A 20,721-nucleotide genomic window follows, 5' to 3' on the forward strand; every position below is an offset into this window, starting at 1 on the left:
AAAAAGACAGTGCTTTTCTGTAGTCTCCTCACCCATAAATGAAAAGACTGAAATAAATCAATGTTTTCCCAAACTTTGTTCATGTACATAGTCATTTATGTACTGCCTATGTGATTATTGTCATTTCCTTCTATAACCTGTACTATTTACTTAATATTTTTAAACACTTAATAAGTAAAATCTATTTTAAAAGCAACCTCATTTTTGCATCTGTAAACGGAAAAGCATCATCTCTTAATGTAAGTAAAAGTAAGATTATTCAGGTTCTACGTAAAAATTATTGTCTTTACACTGATGATAGGTGTGCCACACCTGAGACACACTGGCATAATGGATATATTAATATTATGTTGGCCACTCTAGATTACACTCCCCACGCTTCTCCATCCAGAAGGGCCCAGAAAGCACTTTCTTCACTAAGGCATTATGAAGAGCTCTGTGATTTTATCCTCTGGAAGACAGATACGATAATGGAGATGCTGTTGTGGAATCTTAATGGGAGAAATACGATTCTGAAATAGTAGAGGCCAAATGGTGGTGCTTATCTTTCAGAGACAAGGAGGATGCAATTACTACAATAAGCCACAGGATGGTAATCAGGGTGCTTTGACCAATAGGAATCTGTGGTGATGACTAGTAGATCATGATTCTCTAGAAAAAAATTGTTGGACATCCTGTTAAGGTACTGCTTGACATAAAAAGACAAAAAAAAAAAAAGGTTTATTGAGCCTAACTCAAGTGGGATTTACAGTCTCTTATCTAAGTTTCCAGAACTTAGAGCTCCCTCAGTTGAGGGGAGACCAGGTCCCTGTGAGGAAAGACCGAATTTGACCACGTGTGTAGACCACAGAAGTCTCCCTAAGCCTTCTCCAGGGAGACCTGGAGCAGTGACTGTGTAGGGTGGAGTACGGGAAGTGAAATACCCAGACTTTCTGGAGATTCTTAGTGGTTCTGAGCCTGAACAACCTTCATCATTTACCAATTAAAGTTTATAAAAGTCAGGTGCGAGATGGGACCTTGGTCCACATCCATCTAACAGTGGATGCAATGAATCTATTTTGTGGTTATTTCCCTAGTCCCAGGATGTATAGTGATACTGGATATACCTAATAACTGGCAGAATCCCACATTGATTCCTATGCTAGTGGAATGACAGCTATTATGGTAGGAAGGGCCAAGTGGAAGGAAGCTCCTGGAACTGTACTCCTTCTTCCACTACCGTCCCCTGCCTCCCAACAAGATGAGTCCTGCAGGGAGAAATGCCGAGCATAGCGTCACCTTTGAAGACTTGAGAGATACAGGAAAGGTGTCCTACCATATCCCCATTTAACGCACCTGTTCAGCTGATGCAAAAGCTAGTTGGGTCATGAGGAATCACAGTGGATTACTGTAAATTCAGTAGGTGCTGATGCCAGTTGTAGCTGTAGTTCTAGATGTGGTACATTTTTGGAGCAAATCAGCATAGCCCACGGCACCAAGTATATAGTTATTGATCGGGCAGATGCTTTTTTTCTATTCTAATCAGTAAGGAAAACCAGAAGCAGTTTGTTTTTAAAAGGCAGGGCCAATACAAACGTGAACTATCTTGCCCCAGGACTGTGTCACCTCTCCTGCAGTCTGTCATAATATAGTCCTGAGGATCCTTGATCATCTTCATATCCCACAAGACACCATGTCACTCCATTATACTGAAGACACACTGCAAAAGTTTTGATTAGCATGAAACAGAAAGCCAGAGGGTGGAAGATAAATAGTGCATAACTTCGTGGGGTTGTTAACATTTCTAGAGGTCTGGGGCGTGTCAGGATAGTTAAAGGGAAAGGCAGGTTGCTTCAGCTTGTACCACCCTACAAGAAAGGGGAATCACAGTGCTTTTAGAACTACTTTGTGTTTTGAAGGCAATATATACTACATATTATATAACTTGAAAGGCTGCTGGTTTTGAGTAGGACTTAGGGCAAGAAAGGGGTTTATGCTGAGTGTACGCCTTCCTATTACTTGGGCATTATGACTCAGGAACCCAAATGTATTGGAAGCGTCTATGGCTGTATGGGATCTCTGGCAAACCCTGACAGGAGAATAATAGTACAGAACCTTAGGTTTTCTTTGTAAAAAGTAGTTTTTGCCTTGGTACTGGACCCTGATAGAGATAATATGCCCAATTATGGGATGCCAAGTGACTATGCTATTTGAGTTGCTCATCTGGAACTAGGTGATAGATGATCCACTGAACCATAAAACTGAGTATAAACAGCAGCCTCCCACTATAAATGAAAATTATATATAGGACACCAGGTTTTAGCAGGCCTGGAAGGCTGAAGTAATTGCACAAACAAGTGGTGCAGACTTTCATGTACTTCCTCTTTATAACTTTGATGCCCTTTCTCAATCTACATATGACTAGAATAACCAGAGGTTCAGGTTTGCTGTAGGTAGTACTGGTTTATACTTGTTGTCCAACACTCATGCATCATTCATGATGCCACTTTTCATTGGCCAAAGTGTCACAGTTCGGAGAATCAATTATGTGGCTACCCTACCTACGATCAATTAATGAAGAGGAAAGGGTATGTGCCTGGTTCATGGATTTCTGTATGGTATTCTGGCATCTGCCAGAAATAGACAGTCAATGCACCACAACCCCCACTCAGTGGGCAGAACTTTAAAAGGCATGTTTGGTTGTCCATTTTGTGTGGAACAAGAGATGGCCTGAGATGCAGATTTATACTGACTCAGAGTCAGCACCAGATTGGTCAGCTGTTCAGGGACTTTGAAAGGATAAAATTGGAAGATTAATTAATAATAATGAGGTCCAAAAGTAAGCTATTTGCGTAGATCTCTCAGAATGGGGTGTGGTATGAAGACATTCATTTCTCATGTAAATGCCCAATAGAATGAAGTCCTGGTGGAGGAAATATTCAATAATTAAGATGCCTCTGTATCCTGCCCTGTGGGTGATGTTTAGCCTCTTTCCCTGGCCACCTTGGTGTTTGCTCCATGGGCCAGTGTTTGAAGTCTGTGGTGACAGGGTCAGAGGTTATTCAAGGGCTCAACAGCATGGTACCCCCCTTTGTAAAAGTTGATCTAACTATTATCACTATTAAATGCCCAGCCCGCCATAAACCAGCATACGTGATCTCACAAATGCATACTCTGAATTACCAAGTACGACCAGAGGGACAGTGTATGGAGTATGAATAGGAAAGCACAAATTCATCAGATAATGGGAATAATTCCATTCTTCCATTATTACTGCTGTTGTTTTGCTTGGTTCTCTTTATGAAAAGAATCAGTAGGGAAAAAAGCAAACTGCTGTGATTCAGCAATTTTCTCTGTGTGCTTTACCTCAGTGCTCACAACAACCTTGTGAGGTGGGTTGGATTGTAGAAAATGAAAACACAGGAGCAGAGAGACTGTCTCAATTCCAAAGACTCCTAGATGGTTAGATGTGATGTCAAGGTTTGAACTGAAATCTGTTTGTATGTCTTTTACCATATTGCTTTGCAGGAGACTGTCGGGATTGCTCCGATGGGTCTCAGTGGGCAGCTCCTGGCTACAGTGCAGGTCATTGTCCTACCCTCACAGCTTTGCCAGAGCCACTATGGGACACAAACTGGATTTGGTCTTCTGCATGTCTCCTTTGACTCTAGCCGGAGTGGGGGCTTGAGGAGCAGCAGACCATAGGGTGGCTGCGTGCACCTGCTGGGCTGTCTGAAGTACCCAGGCCCAGGGGCAACTCAGCGCTGTTTTCCTGGGCTGCATCCCCAGAATCCATAGGGGATAAAGGGGAGTCTGAGTTCTGTGGAATGTAAGACCTTAGATGGGCAACTGGGAAGGATGTGAAGAGAATGTAGCAGGGGGCTACTTTTCAGGGATGATCAGACCTGGCCTTGGAACCCCTTAATTTAGGCAAATAGCCTTGATTGATCCATACCTAGCTTCGTTAAATTTCACAGGGATGAGCTAATTCTCACGTGGGGCCCACATGACTCTTCGTGTGTTTCTTCCTCCTGGAGGCCTCATTCTGCAGGTGCTTTCTATATTATTCTGAGAAAATTTAGAAAATTTGTCTCATCCCTTCCAGCCCCTCCAATGCCCTGGGTTAGGTGCCTCTTCTCTCTGGTTTCAGGGACACCCTGTGCTTGGCCTTTTTATAAAGTTTTTCACATGTGTGGTGGGTTTGAGAGTATCTATTTTGCAGTGTTGTTGTGAGATATTATAACATATGTAATGTAAAGTACTTGAGCTTGGCCTGGAGTGGCTGCTTTTGTTGTTACTGTGGTTGTCTGTCCACTTGTCCATCATCCCCATTGTAAGCTCTGCGGGAAAGCCTGGACTGTGTCCTCGTTGCTTAGCACCGTGCCTTGGACATACTCAACAGACTTTCCGTGGAAGAATGAATGAATTGAATAAAACGGGGTAAAGAGTAGCAAAGGTAGGGGATGAGTGTGCTTTTCTTAACCATTTAAATATATGTAAATAATAAGCGTATAATTCTTGATATTTCAGTGAGAAAAAGTCTTTATTTAAAATAGGCTAGATGTTTTTTACTAGATTAAATAAAATACTCTACAAATGAGAATGTTAAATCCAATATACCAAACCCAGTGATATCAGTCAGTAATTGTCCACCGATCCCTGTTTAATAACATTTGAATGAAATAGCATATAATTTTGGGATTATGTGCCTTTGCTTAGAGAAAAATTTCCAAAGCCGTGTCACATTTCCTAGATATAACAGTGTCACGCTAGTAAGAGAAATTTTATAACCTAAGATAGCTAAGAAACAGTGATTTTCAAATGCAGAGATTAGTAGTATTTCTAAATCAAAGAGACTGTCGACACATTTTATTTCAATAAGAGAATGAAAGCAAGAAGGGAACCTACACTATTTCTAGCCACTTGTATTTATTAATATATGCTTAGCACTTTTAATGCGTTTGCTGCAGAAGAGTAATAAGTGTTTTAGCAAAAAAATATCCTATGGGGACAATGCTGGGGAGCTTGTGAATACAGAAAGTAGCTGAAAACTCAAGGCTCTCAGGGCTCTTGGAAATGCCACACATCATGCATAACCTGGGGCTGCTGGGCCTTGTTTCCCGGCATCAATGTTTGCTGAGTGTCCGGGGTCACTGTGGTATCCACGGTCGTTTCTCCCAGGGGCGTAGTCATATCAGCACCATAGGTCTCATAAGCATCAGCTAATCCAGGGGTCATCAGTGGGTCAATGGCTGCTGGGGTGACCCTAAGGGGTCCCCTGCTCTGTCCTGCAGGGCCCCTTGCCAGGCCCAGAACACTGCCCTTAGGGAGAGCAAGAAGCCCTCCGAGGGCACCAGGAGCTACCTCTGAAAGCAGAGCTGGGTTTTCTGGATTGACTAGGTTGGCCTCTGGTAAGGGGGAGCCTTGTGCACCTCCTTCTCCTTTCTCAGGACCTTTGGTTGCAGCGACTGGGGAGTCAAATTCCAGAGTAAAGTCCCCGCCCAAGCCTGGGTGGTGGGGCATCCCTCCAAGGCTGGGCCGCATGCCTCCAAATCCTGGGAACATGGCTCCATAGGCCATGGGGCCTCCTCTGCCTCCCTGGAAAAAAATATTTACCAAAGACACCGTTATCATATACTATTGCTATATCATGCAATTAAATCTGGTGAGATATGGCAAGAAACCAGAAAAAAAAAACCCTGATAGGGAACAGGGAATTAACTGACAGCTTCGTGTAAGCACATTTCTCACCAAACTTGCTCTGAAATGTAAGGGAGAGGATTCTGTACTTTTCTGGATTGGGGGAGCCCTCTGCTGTGAAAGGGAGATGGAGGTGCTTTGCTATGCCTGGCAGAAAGGGTGGGAAGGAGAGAACCCAGGCAGCGAACTGAGTCTACAGGCAAAAGGTAATTTGAATTTAATTTTAAGAAAACAGTAAGCAGCTGAAATGGGCAATACCATAATAAAACAAACAAAAACCTATCCGTTTCTGAGTGTGTTGACGGAAGTTTTGGGGGACCTTGTCAATAACATCTCTCAGTATCTTCCAAATGAATTAAGCCTCATATAAGATCTTTTTCCTTTTTCCTTTTCTTCCCTTCCTCCTTCCCCTCCTCCCTCTCTCCCTCTCCCTTCCTTCCTTCCTCCCTTCCTCCCTTCCTCCCTTCCTTCCTTCTTTCCTCCCTCCCTCCCTCCCTCTCTCTCTCTCTCTNTCTTTCTTTCTTTCTTTCTTTCTTTCTTTCTTTCTTTCTTTCTTTCTTTCTTTCTTTCTTTCTTTCTTTCTTTTTCTTTTACATGTATAAGGAAAAGAAGCTTGATTTCTCTGGAGGAACAGAAATATTTTTTTCCTGTGTACAGTTAAAATTCTAGAACTGGTCATGTTTCCTATTTTTTCCTTCACTGCTCATAATTTTGAACTCAAAATCTTAGGCTATTTACAGCAATTGTGCAGGGCTTTGTCATTATCATCTCTGTATTCTCACTTCCTCAGAATTTTGATTCATTTTATATTCTATACTCAACTTTTTGGTTACATTTATTGTGTGTTTTTCATAAGTTACAGCAAAAACTTTTGAAAATGAAGCAGAACATAAATAAATTAATATTATAAGATGATGATCAACACTTACTTGAATTTTTAACCAGTTGTGTTGGTGTTATATAGATATAATACTCTTCTCTTCCTTTCTCCTGGTTCTCTACTCTCAGCTTTTCACATCATCTCTTCCAGGGGTAACACTTTCCACCCTGGGCTGGGCTAACTTCCCCTCTTCTTTTCCCTGTTTCATAACTCTGATGCTCTTATCACATGATTTTGACATTATAGGCCCTCATATCAATCTTTTCCTTTGATTAAACTCCTTAAAAACAGGAAACATTTATTTTATCTCTATCATATCTTTCTATGTGTCTAACTCACAGAAGGCACTCAATGTTAAGATGCAAGTTTTCTTTCAGTGATACCATGTGTGTATACATATTTATTAATTTGACAGTATTTGTACTTGATAATGATTTGTTAATTCAGTGTGCTTTACAGATGTAATGTAGAAATTTCTTAGAGAGAAAGTCAAATTGTGTGTCTATTGATCTCACATTTTAAAATTGTAGTATGCCTGGATAATGATAACAGAAAAAGAATGTACTTGAATCAACTTATTAACATACTTTGAATTTTATGATAATCAAATTTTAAAGTTGGTTAATTTTCTCTTTCTTTTTGATCTCTCAGTTTTGAGGTCTAAATGATTTTTGATGCTGTCGAATTTGTTTTGAGAGGTTAAATGGTCCAAGAAAGAACAGGAACTTTGCATGAACCACATATATCTTTTTTTGGTTTGAAGTTTTTGCCATTCAGTGACTTTTTAAGAGAGATTTATCTTCTCCTCATATTCAAGAATGGGGCAAAACCCTATTTGCATAAATGCTCATCACTCAGAAATAGCTTTATGGGAAATGTAATGAAATCTTTGTATGCTGCTTCAGACTCAAGCTTTTGGTTTTGGAGTCCTGTGTTTATATTTGACTACATTCAAGACCAATGTCCCTTGCAGCCAGTCATCAGTGACTATTATCCCTTGGCCACTATTTTAAGAAGAGTTTGAAGATATCACTCACCGCCATTTCTTCTGAGCTCATGATGCCAAGTCTGGCAGGAGCATTCTGTTCAAAAAGAAACACTGCATCATGTTATGAACCAGCTGACTCCTGTTGTAACTACTTAAGAGAAAGTTAAAAATCATTTAATTTCTCCCTACCTCTTAATATTAATGCTGTGTCCAGAGGCAGAATAAAGCGGAGAGAGGAGCCGTTATTGTAGCCAATTTGGATAATTCAGATAGAAAATTTACTTGTCTTTAATGCCTTGTGTGTGTGTGTGTGTGTGTGTGTGTGTGTGTGTGTGTGTGTCCAGAATTATCCAAATAGGAAGTGTGCCTCCTTGCCATTTCAGTTGCTAGCTTAGGCATTCAGAGAACATGGAATTTATTATGTAAGGCCTAGATCTTATAGTTTTAGCTCTTAAGATAAGATTTAATTAAAAAATGATACTTTTTATAAGATATAGACTTACCAATTGATTTGCTCCATAGGACATGTAAAACATTCCTGGATAAAGCTAAATATAAATACAATAATCACCACAAAATGCATTTTCTCAGGGAAAAACTTTTAAATAAATTATAAACAGAGAGGTGGTACTTAAAGAAACTTACTGAAGATGGTTTATTTTGTGGCATTGGTCCCCGAGAAATCAAACGGGCTATTGAGAAGATCTTTAAGTGGTTAAAAAACAGAATAAGTAATTCTTATTTGCTAACAACACAGGCAGATCTCCCATTACAGCCATTTTCAGATAAATTTGTATGACAAAGAATTATTTAACATTTACGTAAACAGAGGAACTCATTGTATACTTCATATTTATAATAAATGGGGCAATTAAAAATCTTTACTTTTCTTTCTTGATATATAGAGATATATTTCCCAAGAAAGTCTCACTGAGATTTGTACTTACTGATGGAACTTGTGGACCAGCAAAATCCATTCCTGGTAACTGAATCACAGATGAATATTAAAATTACTAAATTATCAAAATGGACAAAGTGAACCAAACACTTATTTACAAACATGATAAAACAATCTCAAATGAGTTTCCTGACTTTTACTTTCATTAGTCTTGGGGAGTACAAACTAAAAGATTACTGATACCTGTTAGTGACACGACTCAAGTGCACGAGCAGGGAGATGGGACATGTCTATCGTGGATTCACTACTTCTTGCAGAGTAGAAAGTAAGAGTTTTGGAATCAGAGCATGCTGGGTTGGTTTGAATTCTAACACTGCCACTGAATTTTGTATAATACTGGGAACATTTTATAACGTTTCAGTCTGTCTTCTCCTTTTTAAAAAGGATAATTAATGCCTACCTTTAGAGGAGTGTAAGTCAGGATGATATGGGGGAATGTTAAATATCTGCAGCATAGTAGTTACATGGTACCTGCCTTTTCTCTCCATTGTTCTTCTCTCTACATTATTACAAGATTCCTTTGCATGGTTGCCTTCTCTACTGCCAGGTAGAGAAATAATAATGCAAAGTACTACTTGCAATGCTGAGGAATCAATCACTCTTCTCAGTCCTTTCCAACACTGAAAAGGACCCTGGTGATAGAATTGTATTTCTCTGATCTTTCCCTATTTCCTCTGAAAGCTTTCATTGTTTGCAGCCAAGAAATCAAGTTTTATAGGCACAGGATCTTTTAGAGTACATGCTCCACCTCAGATGGCAAAGGACAGGAATGTATATTTAGGTTCTACTCCTAGATATGTCAATGCTTTAAAAAGTATTTGTATTTTTGTGCATTATGCCTGAAAGCTCTGATTAGTTAAATGTGCTCTGCACATCAGGTTTCTTTCATTAAGTTAGTGGGTGATCCTGGTATGATTTCAGAGAAAGGAATTACCTCCGCCTTTGGTGGCTTATCGGATGGTGCCACCTGCTGTTCAACCACTGGCCCCTCTGCCTGCTGCAAGGGCGGCTGTCCCTGATAAACCGGAGGCTGAGGCCCTCCTTTCTGGGCTGTGTCCTGGATGGCGGTTACAACGGTGGGATGGAGGAAAGGTTTCTGTCCTGGATGTTGAGGCTGCAGAGATGGCTGCGATGGGAGAGGTGGGGGATGCACAGGCAAAGAATATTCATACTGTCGAGAAATTTAAAAGGAGTGTCAGGTGATGACTCGCTGAACTGTGGCATCCAGAATTTCTAAAGCAAAAGAGCTTGGGGAGCTTTCTACTTGGGAGATTGTGGTCTGCTCATGAAGATGGGAAGCTATGTGAACTTTCTGGTAGAATGAGTCATTTCCTCCTCTGGTTCTCATAGTTGCCACTCTGTATCTCTATTTTACCACTTTCTGACTGGACTACAATTATTTGTTATAAATCTTTGTCCCCTCAGTCAACTGAGAGAATACATCTCATTTATCTTTATAGCCCCAGGACTTAACATAGCTCTTAACAAGTGCCTGGCACATGATAGTTACTTAATACATTTATTATTATTATTATTTATTTTTTAGTTAATGAAAGGAGAAAGGGTAATTAAATAAAAAATTAATTAAATTTCTGCACCATACAGTCCATTTTGGAAACAGTCACCATTAACATAATTTAACTGTCCCACTAAATGTGGCCTGGTAGGCAATGCTGTCTGTTGGGGAAGGCCATCTGGAATAAAAAGTTTCTGTCAAAACAACCCTATTTTGTTGCTCTTTGAAATTGTCTGTGGTGAACGGCTCATTGTTGTTTTTAAATTGATTGCAAATTCCTCAAAATGGCCTGGAAATCTCATAAGTCTGACTCTGCTTCTCCTCTTCAACCATTGCCCGTCTCCAGACTCCGATGGCTTTCATCACTTAATCCTTATTCGTTACTTATACTTCACAATTAGCCCCTTGTGATATGTTGTCTTGTCTTATTTCCTAACCAGATCTGAAATTTCATGAGGCTTGGAGCCATTTTTATTTTTATTTATCTATTTATTTATTTTTTAAAGATTTTTATTGGGGAATTGGGGGGTGGGAACAGCGCTGGGGAATTGGGGGAAGGGGAATGGACAAGTAGCTGTCGTTTGCTCTTCAATCTAGTTGTGGAGGGCGTTGCTTCACTGACCCAAGTTGGCACCATCATTGCGCTCTTCCGCGCGAGGCACATCAGTCACCGGCTTCTGGATGGCCACTCACTGCGGCTGCTGGCCGCTCACGCTGGCTGTTGGCTACACATGGTAGCCCATGGCAACCCACTGCAGCAGGGGCTGCAGCCTATGCTGTCCCCAGCGACTCACAGCAGTCCAGCTCCAGGTTGAGCTGTTGTTCAGCATCTTAGCTGTAGAGGGCAGTGTCACTGGCCCTCATATGTGGGAGCCGAACCGGGGTTCTCTGGTGCCCCAAGCCAGCTCTTAACGAATGTGCCACTCGGCAGGTCCTGGAGCCATTTTTAAATGTCTTCACTTTCACTCCCAATCTCCAATTTGGTTTATGTATTTACAAGGCACCTAATAAATAATGGTTAACTGATTGATATATTTATTGATTGCTGTAGGGTTCATGATGTTTGAACCAGAACTTTGGCATCATTTTAAATGCACCTTTGAATAATGACTTGGGAAATCTTGATTAAATGAGAATTGCCCAGGATTTAGCCTATTTCCATTTTAAGGATAGTTTAGCTTTTGTTATTGCTGATATCTTAATGTAGGTCTCTTCTTTTGGAGGCTATATCTTCCTATTTGAAATAGTATTCAAAGGGTTGAAAATTTGGACCATTTTATTTTAAATTTTCCAAAGTACTAAAAACAGTAGTTTTAAGTTTTGATTTTCTTGGTATTTAGATAATTTTTTGTTCATTACTCTTACCTGTCTGTGGGTAGCATATGACAACTTAGAGAAGGTAAGTAGGAGAAGATTTTAAAGCTTGACATTCCAAACACACTGATGTAACTAACTTACCTGTTGAGTTTCATGTTCCCTTGGTCTCATCCATGGGAAAGAGGAATGTGGTGGGAGAAGACCATTCATCCACAAAGAATTAAATGATTTTCCAAAGCCAAATCTTGAATACTAAAGACATGGGGTGGGGGTGGGGGAAGAAGAGATAGATAGANAGAGAGAGAGAGAGAGAGAGAGAGAGAGAGAGAGAGAGACAGAGAGAGAGAGAGAGACAGAGAGAGAGAGAGAGACTTATATTTTAATATTGGCTTAAACTGGGTTGTAATTTTTAAAAAAAATCTACAGAAAGTGTAGAGATAGAAAAAGTAAGAGTGATATTGGTTAATTAATATGAATAAATAAACACTCTCTTCCATTCTGAGCCAGACTGCAATATTCCCATAAATTTGTTTGAGATTTAGCCTTTTAAGTGCTCATAACTGGAGCTGTATAATAAAATTGATGGTGCCAAAAAAGATTTTTTTTAACTAAGGAAAATTTAATATTGTTTTTATTTGCCCTTGCTATCCCATCCTAGGATTTTGTTTTGTTTTAGGTTATCCCATATACTAATGTGTTCTTCCAATATTTAATATATCATCTGTTCACAAACATATTTATAAATGACAATGCTACTGGTAATATCACTCCCACCACCACCATTAAATTTGTAATAAGAAATATTTGAAAATACGGTTACCTGAGAAAGCATGTTTAGTCCCTGCAAGGTGCCCAACTGTCTCATTGTCTGTAAAGAAAAAAATAGAAGTGGGTTAGTGTTTACCACATATGTTCCTTTTTTATACGACACAACTGATTTCTCAACATATGACATCATTAGCACAAAGTTTTTTGAATAATATATTTTGAATAAAATAGAAGTAGACATAAATCACCACTGAAAAGTGGAAATGTTAAATGTGATTCTGCCACTGTTGGTATTATTGCTGTTAAAATAGTGAGCTTGCTTTTTATGATTAATTAAAGGAGGGGACACATTATTTAATTGAGGTCCCATTGAAACATGGGAAAATAGCTCATTCCACTGAAACGTAAATGTAATCCCAAGGACAGTGGTTCATTGACTCTTTTTCACCCTTTACGTTACTTTGCCTTTTAAAATTCAACCTGAAGAGGAATTTGAAAAACCAGACAAACAAAACAAAATAAGACAACCTCTACCTCTTTCCCAAACAAAAAAGCCTCAAAATAAAAAATTTAAAAGACATTGGGGAAAATGGTATCTGAATAGATTGTCAAAAATACTGCCAATTCAACAGAAAGTCAATTTTAATTTAATGGGAAGAGGTTTAGAGTGCTTTTAATTAAGTTTAAGCTAGAAAGTGAAAAAACCCCACAAAACTCATTGAAATTAGCTTCCATGTGAAAGGTAATGTAGGTATTGAGTGCCTTCAGATTGTCATGATACAAATCAATTTTGCAAGGTCTTGTGAAAAAAATGTCATTTCATAAATATTTTTCTATTTGTAACTGTCAATATTTTCTATTAATATGGTCAAACATTTCTATTTTGCTGGGAGTTTTCTGAACAGAATATATATTAGTCATGAGAAATGCCATGATACTAACACAGGTTATGCAGCAGGTACCCTAGTATAATATTAATGCTATTTACAGGAGTTCTTATAAATAAACTAAATTTTGTAAGGTTAATTTTCTTCATGGGAACTTTATCATATAAGATACTATAAGGAGAAGAGCTAAATATAAACACCAATTGTGACTTCAGGACAATGTGCTTTAATTAATGTAATAATTATATTAATGCAGTAGTTATGCTAGCATATATATAATTGCATGTTAAATATTACTATTTCTGAGGGCTGGCCGAGTGGCTCAGCTGTTTAAGAGCTTGCTCAAGAGTGCGATCTCTGAGCAACTAGCGGTTTGATTCCCGGCCGGATCTGAGCTGCCACTGAGCTGCCAACAGGTGGCAGAATGGCTCAGCTAAAAAAAATGAAAAAAAAAAATTAGTATTGCTTTGAATCACATACAGATGACATTCTACAGGCTGAAACACATGATAGTTTAAAAGTACAGTAAAATTATAAGACGAGGCTCTAATTAATGTTATAAGCTTCTCTAGAACTAACTGCACAGGAGGACAGCCCCTGAGTTCTTCTGACTAAGCAAGCTGAGAAAGAGCCCATCACGTAGCTCCCTTATCAGGAACATACAAATGTAAAAATTAAATGTAAATGCTCTGACAATACATACCTCCAGGCTCAAACTAGCCATGCCTGGTGTTCCATGTTGCTGAGGAAACATCTAAATGGAAGCAAGAATAATTGTGAGTTCTCATTGGTCAGAAATTCCTTACCTCCTGGAAAAAGGAAGTACAGCTTGGAGGGCCACCATTTGATTTATTTTCCAAATGACTTGAACTTTTGGGCAGAATGAAGAATTTAAATTATTTGGGGAATTAGCATGCTATTTAATAACTTTGTTCCCATACAAATCAACTGCCCTTTGTCTAGATCTTAATACTATGTTGCTTTAAAAGTAAAATTTGATTTCGTTTGAAAATTACATTGAGAACAAATGAGAAGTAAAATAAAGCATCAATATAGAAAACTAAGAGTCCTTTATATTTTTAAATATTATCACATAAAAAAACAAAGGGGACAAACTTGAGCCCAGTTTTCTTGTGTGTTTGACAAACCTACATGCTTCTGGTTTATGGAATGTGACATGTGGCATGCGATCATGGCGTTCAGCAAAACCACATGCAAAACCTAACTTGCCTCCTATTCACAGGGCTCCAACAAACCCTGCATCATCTTTAGTGAAGGATTATTTTATGTATAAACCTGTTGATCTGTGTTGATATTTTGGCGGATCATATCAAAAGTGATTTCTTAAATAAAAAACATTCTAACTGTGAGTACTATTGTACTTTATGTGTTTGTTTAAAAGTTAAAATATAGCTATATTTACAACTAAGTTTCTAAAATGTAAGCTATTCTCCTTTTTAAACCAATCCTTATTAACATGCACAAATACCAGTGGAAAAAATGGAGAGTGGAAGAGTAGGGATAGAGTAAATTGGACTTTGAGGGTCTCCGGTTCTTTGAATATTTTTACTATCTAGGGTCCAGGGGTTTTAATGCCTTCCTTCCTTCATTACACCACAAACATTTACGGGATCTCCACTAAATGTATTTGGAGTATTTTTCCTTTATGAGTAAGAAGATCAGTAATATTTTCCTGAGCATATGTTATTTTCCTTCCATCTCCTACTTTTTTATATAGGTAAAATCCCATCCTTTGAATCATGGTGTGAATTTCTCCAAATAATTCAGTTTTGGAAATAGATAGAGGGAAAGGAGTTACAAATGTGAGTAAATATTCCATGTAGAGAAAAAGGTTACCTGTGTAGACAGGAAGAATGGTGTGTGTGTGTGTGTGTGTGTGTGTGTGTGGTGTGGGTGAGAGTGGAGCCTTTTTTCCTCCCATTGGCCAGTACACAAGTAAGGTATCTCAAACAGATTCAACTACAAGACAAAGTATACTTTGCTTTTCATCTGCTCCAAGTCATGAATTAAAGAACAATATTACATGAGTGTAAATAGACAGAGGATACATTTCCCATGCCTAAGTAAAAGAAGAAGACTATCTGATTTGGCAGGCAGGCAGCTGGCAGTCCTAAGCAGTTGTCCTGTTCCTAGAGTGGACCTGACTGACAGGAATGGACCAGTACAGGTTCTAAGAGTGTCAAGCTATTCAACTGATGATGGATGACTGAGGCTGACTCCAAAGTTAGTATCATACAAGGGTAGGCTAGGGTGGCAGCTTTAGGTGTTCTTTCATTTAAAATTCATGTTAAGTAGTGAAATAGAAACTCTTTTTATTTGTAGAATTAAGGTTTTCATCCTTGGAATCAGTTTTCATCACTTTTCTCCAAAGCATTTAACTTTAAGAAGCTTAAGTAGCTAACTTTTTTTCTCAAGGAATTGAATTATTTTAAAGGTCATTTGAGGCCACTGGATTTGAGGCCTCAAGGCAAGAGACCATGTCATAATTACTTTTGTGTCTCCATTGCTCAGCACACTGCTGGGTACATGGCAGGTACTCAGCCAATATTTGCCAAATGCATATAGCAGCTGAATAAAGGCCTCATGAAAACAGAATCACACACTATTGGCTGCAGTACTTCAGTGCTCAAAGGAAGCTGTATTCATATGAGATCATTTCAGTGTAGGATAGAGTGGACCACTTGTGGAACTGAAGCATACAATAAGCCCATTGCCATGGACTGTTTTGATTAAAGAAACTTCAGCTCTTAGTCACACAATATCTTCCCTTTAAGGCAAATTTCTTGGTTATATACTAGCTTCAAATGGAATCACTTAGCTCAGTTTTATAACCATAGTAATTTGGCTAATATTTTTCTTTTAAAATGAAGAAAATGTACTTTATTTTTTTGGAGAAATTTCCTCTTTGCATTTCCATTTCACAGTGGTAGCAAGTAGTTGATAACCAAATTGTGCCGTGGCATTGTGGAGGCCACATAAGCCTTTCATCTTTTAATGAATGGAATAAGACATAGAAATTGTCATTGGAATATTTAAATTATTTTTTGGAATAAAAAAATTAGATGTTTGAATTATTGTTTTTGGATGGTAAGGCTGATGTCTGGGCAACTATGACTTTTGGCTCAGTAGGAATTATACCACTGGATTAATTCAAATAAGTGCAGGCAGGGACTCTCAGCCCAGGTCCTTCGGTGTTGTTTGGTGCCTGACAATGTCTCTTCTAGGACACACTCTAGAAGACTCGGACTTACCGGCACTGCAGAGCTCAATTCCAGGAGGCACAAGATCAGCATCAGGTCTTTCATTTTGAAAAGTGGGATCTGAAACAGAGTTAGTTTGGAGAATTAAGTCAGATCAATTTTTACTTCAGAATGGTTAAAAGACATTTCAAATGAGCCGAGTCTCTGTTCTTCACAACAAGGTTCAAAACAAAAAACAAAAACAAAAAACTAAATGTTGCTCAACAACTGATTTGTATTAAGTAGTTTTAGGAAAGAATTGACAAGCAATTAAAAAAATTTCAAGTACCTTTTTTATGGAACTACAATCTAAATGAACATGTAGGAACAACCTTCAAACATATTCTTTAACTGCTGTGTTTCATTTTAGAAAATGAATAATGAATTTGCAAATCCCTTCCACAATGTGAAATTTTGGTCTATTCAGTATCATTCACAGGAGTTTATTCTTTGTTTCCTCCCAGAGTAAGTTTTGAAATGCGTTTTAAATATATTACAGACATTTCATAACAAATCTTTATTTGCAGATATATAGGGTACATCATTCTATGTTTAGATTACCCAGAAGACCATGTCCAAACTTACATTTTTAAAATAAGAATGACCTTAAAATGTAAATTTCCAAGGTATTAGTGGAAAATATGTCTCAAAATTGAGTTTTCCTTTTTCTAAAATGAATTATCTTTTTAAAATTATCTATAAGTTCAGAAGGCTCTTTACTCTTACATGAACAAAATCTGTCTAGTCAAGAGATTTGCTTATCTTTTAATACTTTTATAAATTAGTCACTGTCACTAATAATCACAAACAGTAAAAAGAAGTCCATAGGTAAGCCTTTTTCTGTAGATGGAAGGGTGTTAGACATGTCTTCTTTGCAACATGCTAATGGTTTACAACAATCTACTATTCAGCTTCTGGTGACAAAGATGATAAATCCTCTTTAAAAAGCTTCATGGAGATAGGAAAAAAGAACTTACAGGAATCAGATGGAAATCATAAAATCACATTTTACCTTCAATGCTGGCCTGCACTGTGCTCTCAGGGCCTGGTGATGCCAACCAAGATAGTTCTAAGAAAAGAAGATTAATTATTTTTCTGGACTGTGTGTGCCTGGGACTCGCTCTGTATCTCTCATTCAAGGAAGACCTGAAATCTTTATTTAAAGTGTCAATCCACCAATCAAAGTGAAGCAAATGGGGGGGAAAACCCCAAGCTCTGCTCCTGTAATTAGCCCACGCCCTTCTACTGCATGCAAGAACATTGGCCCAGTAGAGTGTCATTATTTTTAATTGTAACTCAGCCCTTGTATTTATTCAGAGAACTCAATTGCAGGGAAGACAGTAAAGGAATAATGAACATAAGCTTTGAAGACAATCATTTTGGTGAGCTGGGGGAAATATATATAAAATAGGTGCTAAATAAACCATTATGTGTTTTTGTGCATGTTTTTATCTGCAGATAAAGTTAGTAACCTAATGCCAACAGTCTCACGATTTCCACCCTCATATTTATTGTGGTAAAAGTAACTCCCCTCCCGCCCCCAACAAACACACAGTCTAGAAAGAAACACTAAAATAGCTTTCTGGACTTGAAAGAGAGGATGACAATATTGAATAATGTTATAGGTTTTTTCCTCAGAATTTCCTAGATATTTTTGTATCTTAGTTATTTCCTAGATATTTTCCTGAAGATATTAGACTAGAGATAGCCAAACTTTTGTAAGAAATTTCAATTGGACCCTCTGAAAAAATCACTTCAGGTAAACCTTTGGTGCCTGTTCTTTGCGGGGAGAGGGGCATAAATCAGAGCATTCTCCATGAACCAATCAAGTCAATGGGCACAATTCTCAATTCACTGTTTACATAGACCCATTTTCAGGCATTTAGTATGAAACCAGGTTAGTAACTTGTGTTCGTGTTGCTAATGTCAACATGGATGGGTTTTTCTTCACCAACAGATAAGAATGCCTTGGATGTGGATTGAACTTTAGCTGCTTTTGTTATTTCTCTGCCCCCGCCCCCCCCCCTTGTCTTTCCAAAGGTGTGGTTTCAGACCTGGGAGGGATAAGGATTTAAGATTAGTTTCTTAAGAAGGGATGACTCAGTACCCTCTTTAGGGAAGTAGGGATCTTGCTAATTACAGGGAACATGGTGGAAGCTGGTATTACGGAAGAAAGAAGTCTTCATACCTACGTGCAGACCTAACAGCTTCAAATAATGTTACCCAAGAAGCTGTCCCTGAAAAACTCTATTTCCCATTGATAACAAATCATTTGTAGGATGCAAAGAAATAAGGAATGTGTATATGCTTTGTAAATAGCAAAATGTTATCGAAATAAAAAGCATTGTTTTGGGCTTCTCTTTCCCTCTCCTGTCTCTCTTTATTCTGGCTCTGGTGTTTGCGTACAAGTCCCTTAATCTCTCTGAGACTCCATTTCTTATTCTGTAATGTAAGATAATAATTTCGTACACAGGCTTGTTTTAAAGATTTGGTGAAATGATGAAGATGCAGCAGCTGCCCTACAGTGGATGCACAATAAATGGGGTAATTGTCTTTGTGGGAGAAACTACATGAAACGTGGAACCACAAAAATACTGTGTGTGTATGTGTGTATGTGTGTGTGTGTGTGTGTGTGTGTGTGTGTGTGTGTGTGTGTGTGTGNTGTGTGTGTGTGTGTGTGTGTGTGTGTGTGTGTGTGTGTTATAAGAGGAGAAGTACTGGCAGTTAGGTCCATGAGCTCCAAAGAGGGTAGAACAGGGACCTGATGAAAAGCACTTCTGCATGAAAGTTGATGCTAAATCTATGGGATTAAAATAAACTTCCTAACGGACTGCCTAACAGGGAAATGGTGTGTGTGACTGTATGTCTTCTATGATTTATGAGCATAATTATGACATTCTAATAATGATGTTTTGGTAGAGTCACATGTTCTGTCTTGGTCTTAAGTCAAATATCTATTGCTTCCATCTTTTTAAAATGTCCTTCAGACTCAGTTTTGGATTATCATCTTCCAGATGTTTACTTTAGTTTTTTTCTCTAATTCCTGCATACTCACACCAAATTTACCTTCATGAAATACTGGTTTCAGGATTTCACTGCCCCCTTCAAAGTTTTTTTAAGGGTCTCTAAGGCTCTAATGTAAAATTCACCTTCTGTAACTAGATAGTCAAATTAACATTTCAATTCATCTTTCCAATCTTATATCCTGCTTTACGTGAGACACAGTGCATTGATGTAGTAATAATGATTCTTGTAATCAGTAAAAGTTGGCTTCATTTTGCATCTAGTAAACAGTTTTTTACTTTTGGCTTACTTGGAAAGTTAGTAAATATAATCCTGTTACAGTGTATGAAAAATGTTTTAATCACAAAAAACTTGGAAATTAGTATGAGTATACGAATATTCTTCTGATAGTGATTATAGGTGTTCAGGAAGTCATTGCAGCTGATGGAAGCTATGTTATGTTGCTCAAAACTGTACCTGTATAAAGAACGAGAGCACCAATAAAAAAAAAAAAGGCTGTGTCCAGAGTATAGCAGAAAAGAAAAAACTCAGAATGACAGAAGCTCTGAGACACATGAGGGGACACATGTCACAGAAAAAGCTATAAAGAAAAATCTAGAGAAAGAAGATCCTGTGGTATAGTAGCTGAGAGCACAGCTGTTTAAATCCCCTCTGCGACATTGATCATGTAACATTGGGTGAGCTACTCAACTCTAATATATATAGTATTTACATATAGAAATTTCATCTGTGAAATGTTATCTATCATAGGACAGAATTAATTTAATTTAATTTAAATATAATAATAAGTATAAAGTTCTCAGCACACTATCTGGTATGAAGAAAATATTCAATGGATGTGAGTTATTATTATTATTCTTGTTGAAATAAAGAAACATGTATGCTGAAAATCTGTTTCATACTGGATTGTGGGCCTTGGCTGTAGCTATTCCAGCCACCAATGGCAACTAAAACAACTAACTAAAATGTATAGGAATGATTTTGATTGCTTATGGGTATATCGATTCCACACGACAAACCATGCATGGACTTTAAGTTTTGCTTTGTTTTGACATGTCCTCTTCAACCTTCTACTGTAGCCAGACTTGTTTACTCACTCTTCCCAGAATGTGTCATGGTTTTTCTCTTCCTGGGGTTTTGGTTGAACTTTTCTCTATGTCTAGACACTTTTCTCACCTCTTTACAACTTTTTTTTTCACATTCTGCTCAGATTTTACCTTTTCTGTGACCTCTTCCCCCATCATTCTATTCCTCTGTGATTTTTCCTTTTCTGAATTCCAAATATTTATCAGTTATTTGGCAATCAATCATACACTACATTGTGACAGCTAGCTTGTTATAGATCTTTCACATTTTATTTTGCATGTAGTCTTCTAGCTTTATGAGTATGGTTTTTATGTATTTCAACCATATAAAACATTCCTGTGGGGCAGAAATCACCTAT

General features: G+C 38.1%; 1 protein-coding gene across 1 annotated transcript; it reads right to left on the reverse strand.

Moving 5' to 3' along the window:
- Positions 1–5,040: 5,040 nt before the first annotated feature.
- On the reverse strand, positions 5,041–20,518 carry AMBN (ameloblastin). The gene is made up of 11 exons (XM_019663197.1): positions 20,495–20,518; positions 16,266–16,334; positions 13,697–13,747; positions 12,159–12,206; positions 11,480–11,590; positions 9,440–9,676; positions 8,495–8,533; positions 8,193–8,252; positions 8,051–8,095; positions 7,597–7,641; positions 5,041–5,577 (listed from the first exon to the last, which is right to left on the reverse strand). The coding sequence occupies exons 1-11, from the start codon at positions 20,516–20,518 to the stop codon at positions 5,041–5,043; spliced, it is 1,266 nt and encodes a 421-aa protein (XP_019518742.1).
- Between the last annotated feature and the right edge of the window lie 203 nt (positions 20,519–20,721).

The sequence above is a fragment of the Hipposideros armiger genome, unplaced genomic scaffold (genome assembly GCF_001890085.2).
Source record: "Hipposideros armiger isolate ML-2016 unplaced genomic scaffold, ASM189008v1 scaffold_386, whole genome shotgun sequence".
NCBI lineage: Eukaryota > Metazoa > Chordata > Mammalia > Chiroptera > Hipposideridae > Hipposideros > Hipposideros armiger.

Bases quoted from the DNA above. Each gene is read 5' to 3' on its own strand.
- AMBN (XM_019663197.1), bottom strand. From the start codon at position 20,518: ATGGGGGAAGAGGTCACAGAAAAG. The intron at 8,096-8,192 runs GTAAGTTTCTTT...ATTTATATTTAG, and splicing joins CACAAAATAAACCATCTTCA to CTTTATCCAGGAATGTTTTA. The intron at 7,642-8,050 runs GTAAGTCTATAT...CTTTTTGAACAG, and splicing joins CCTATGGAGCAAATCAATTG to AATGCTCCTGCCAGACTTGG.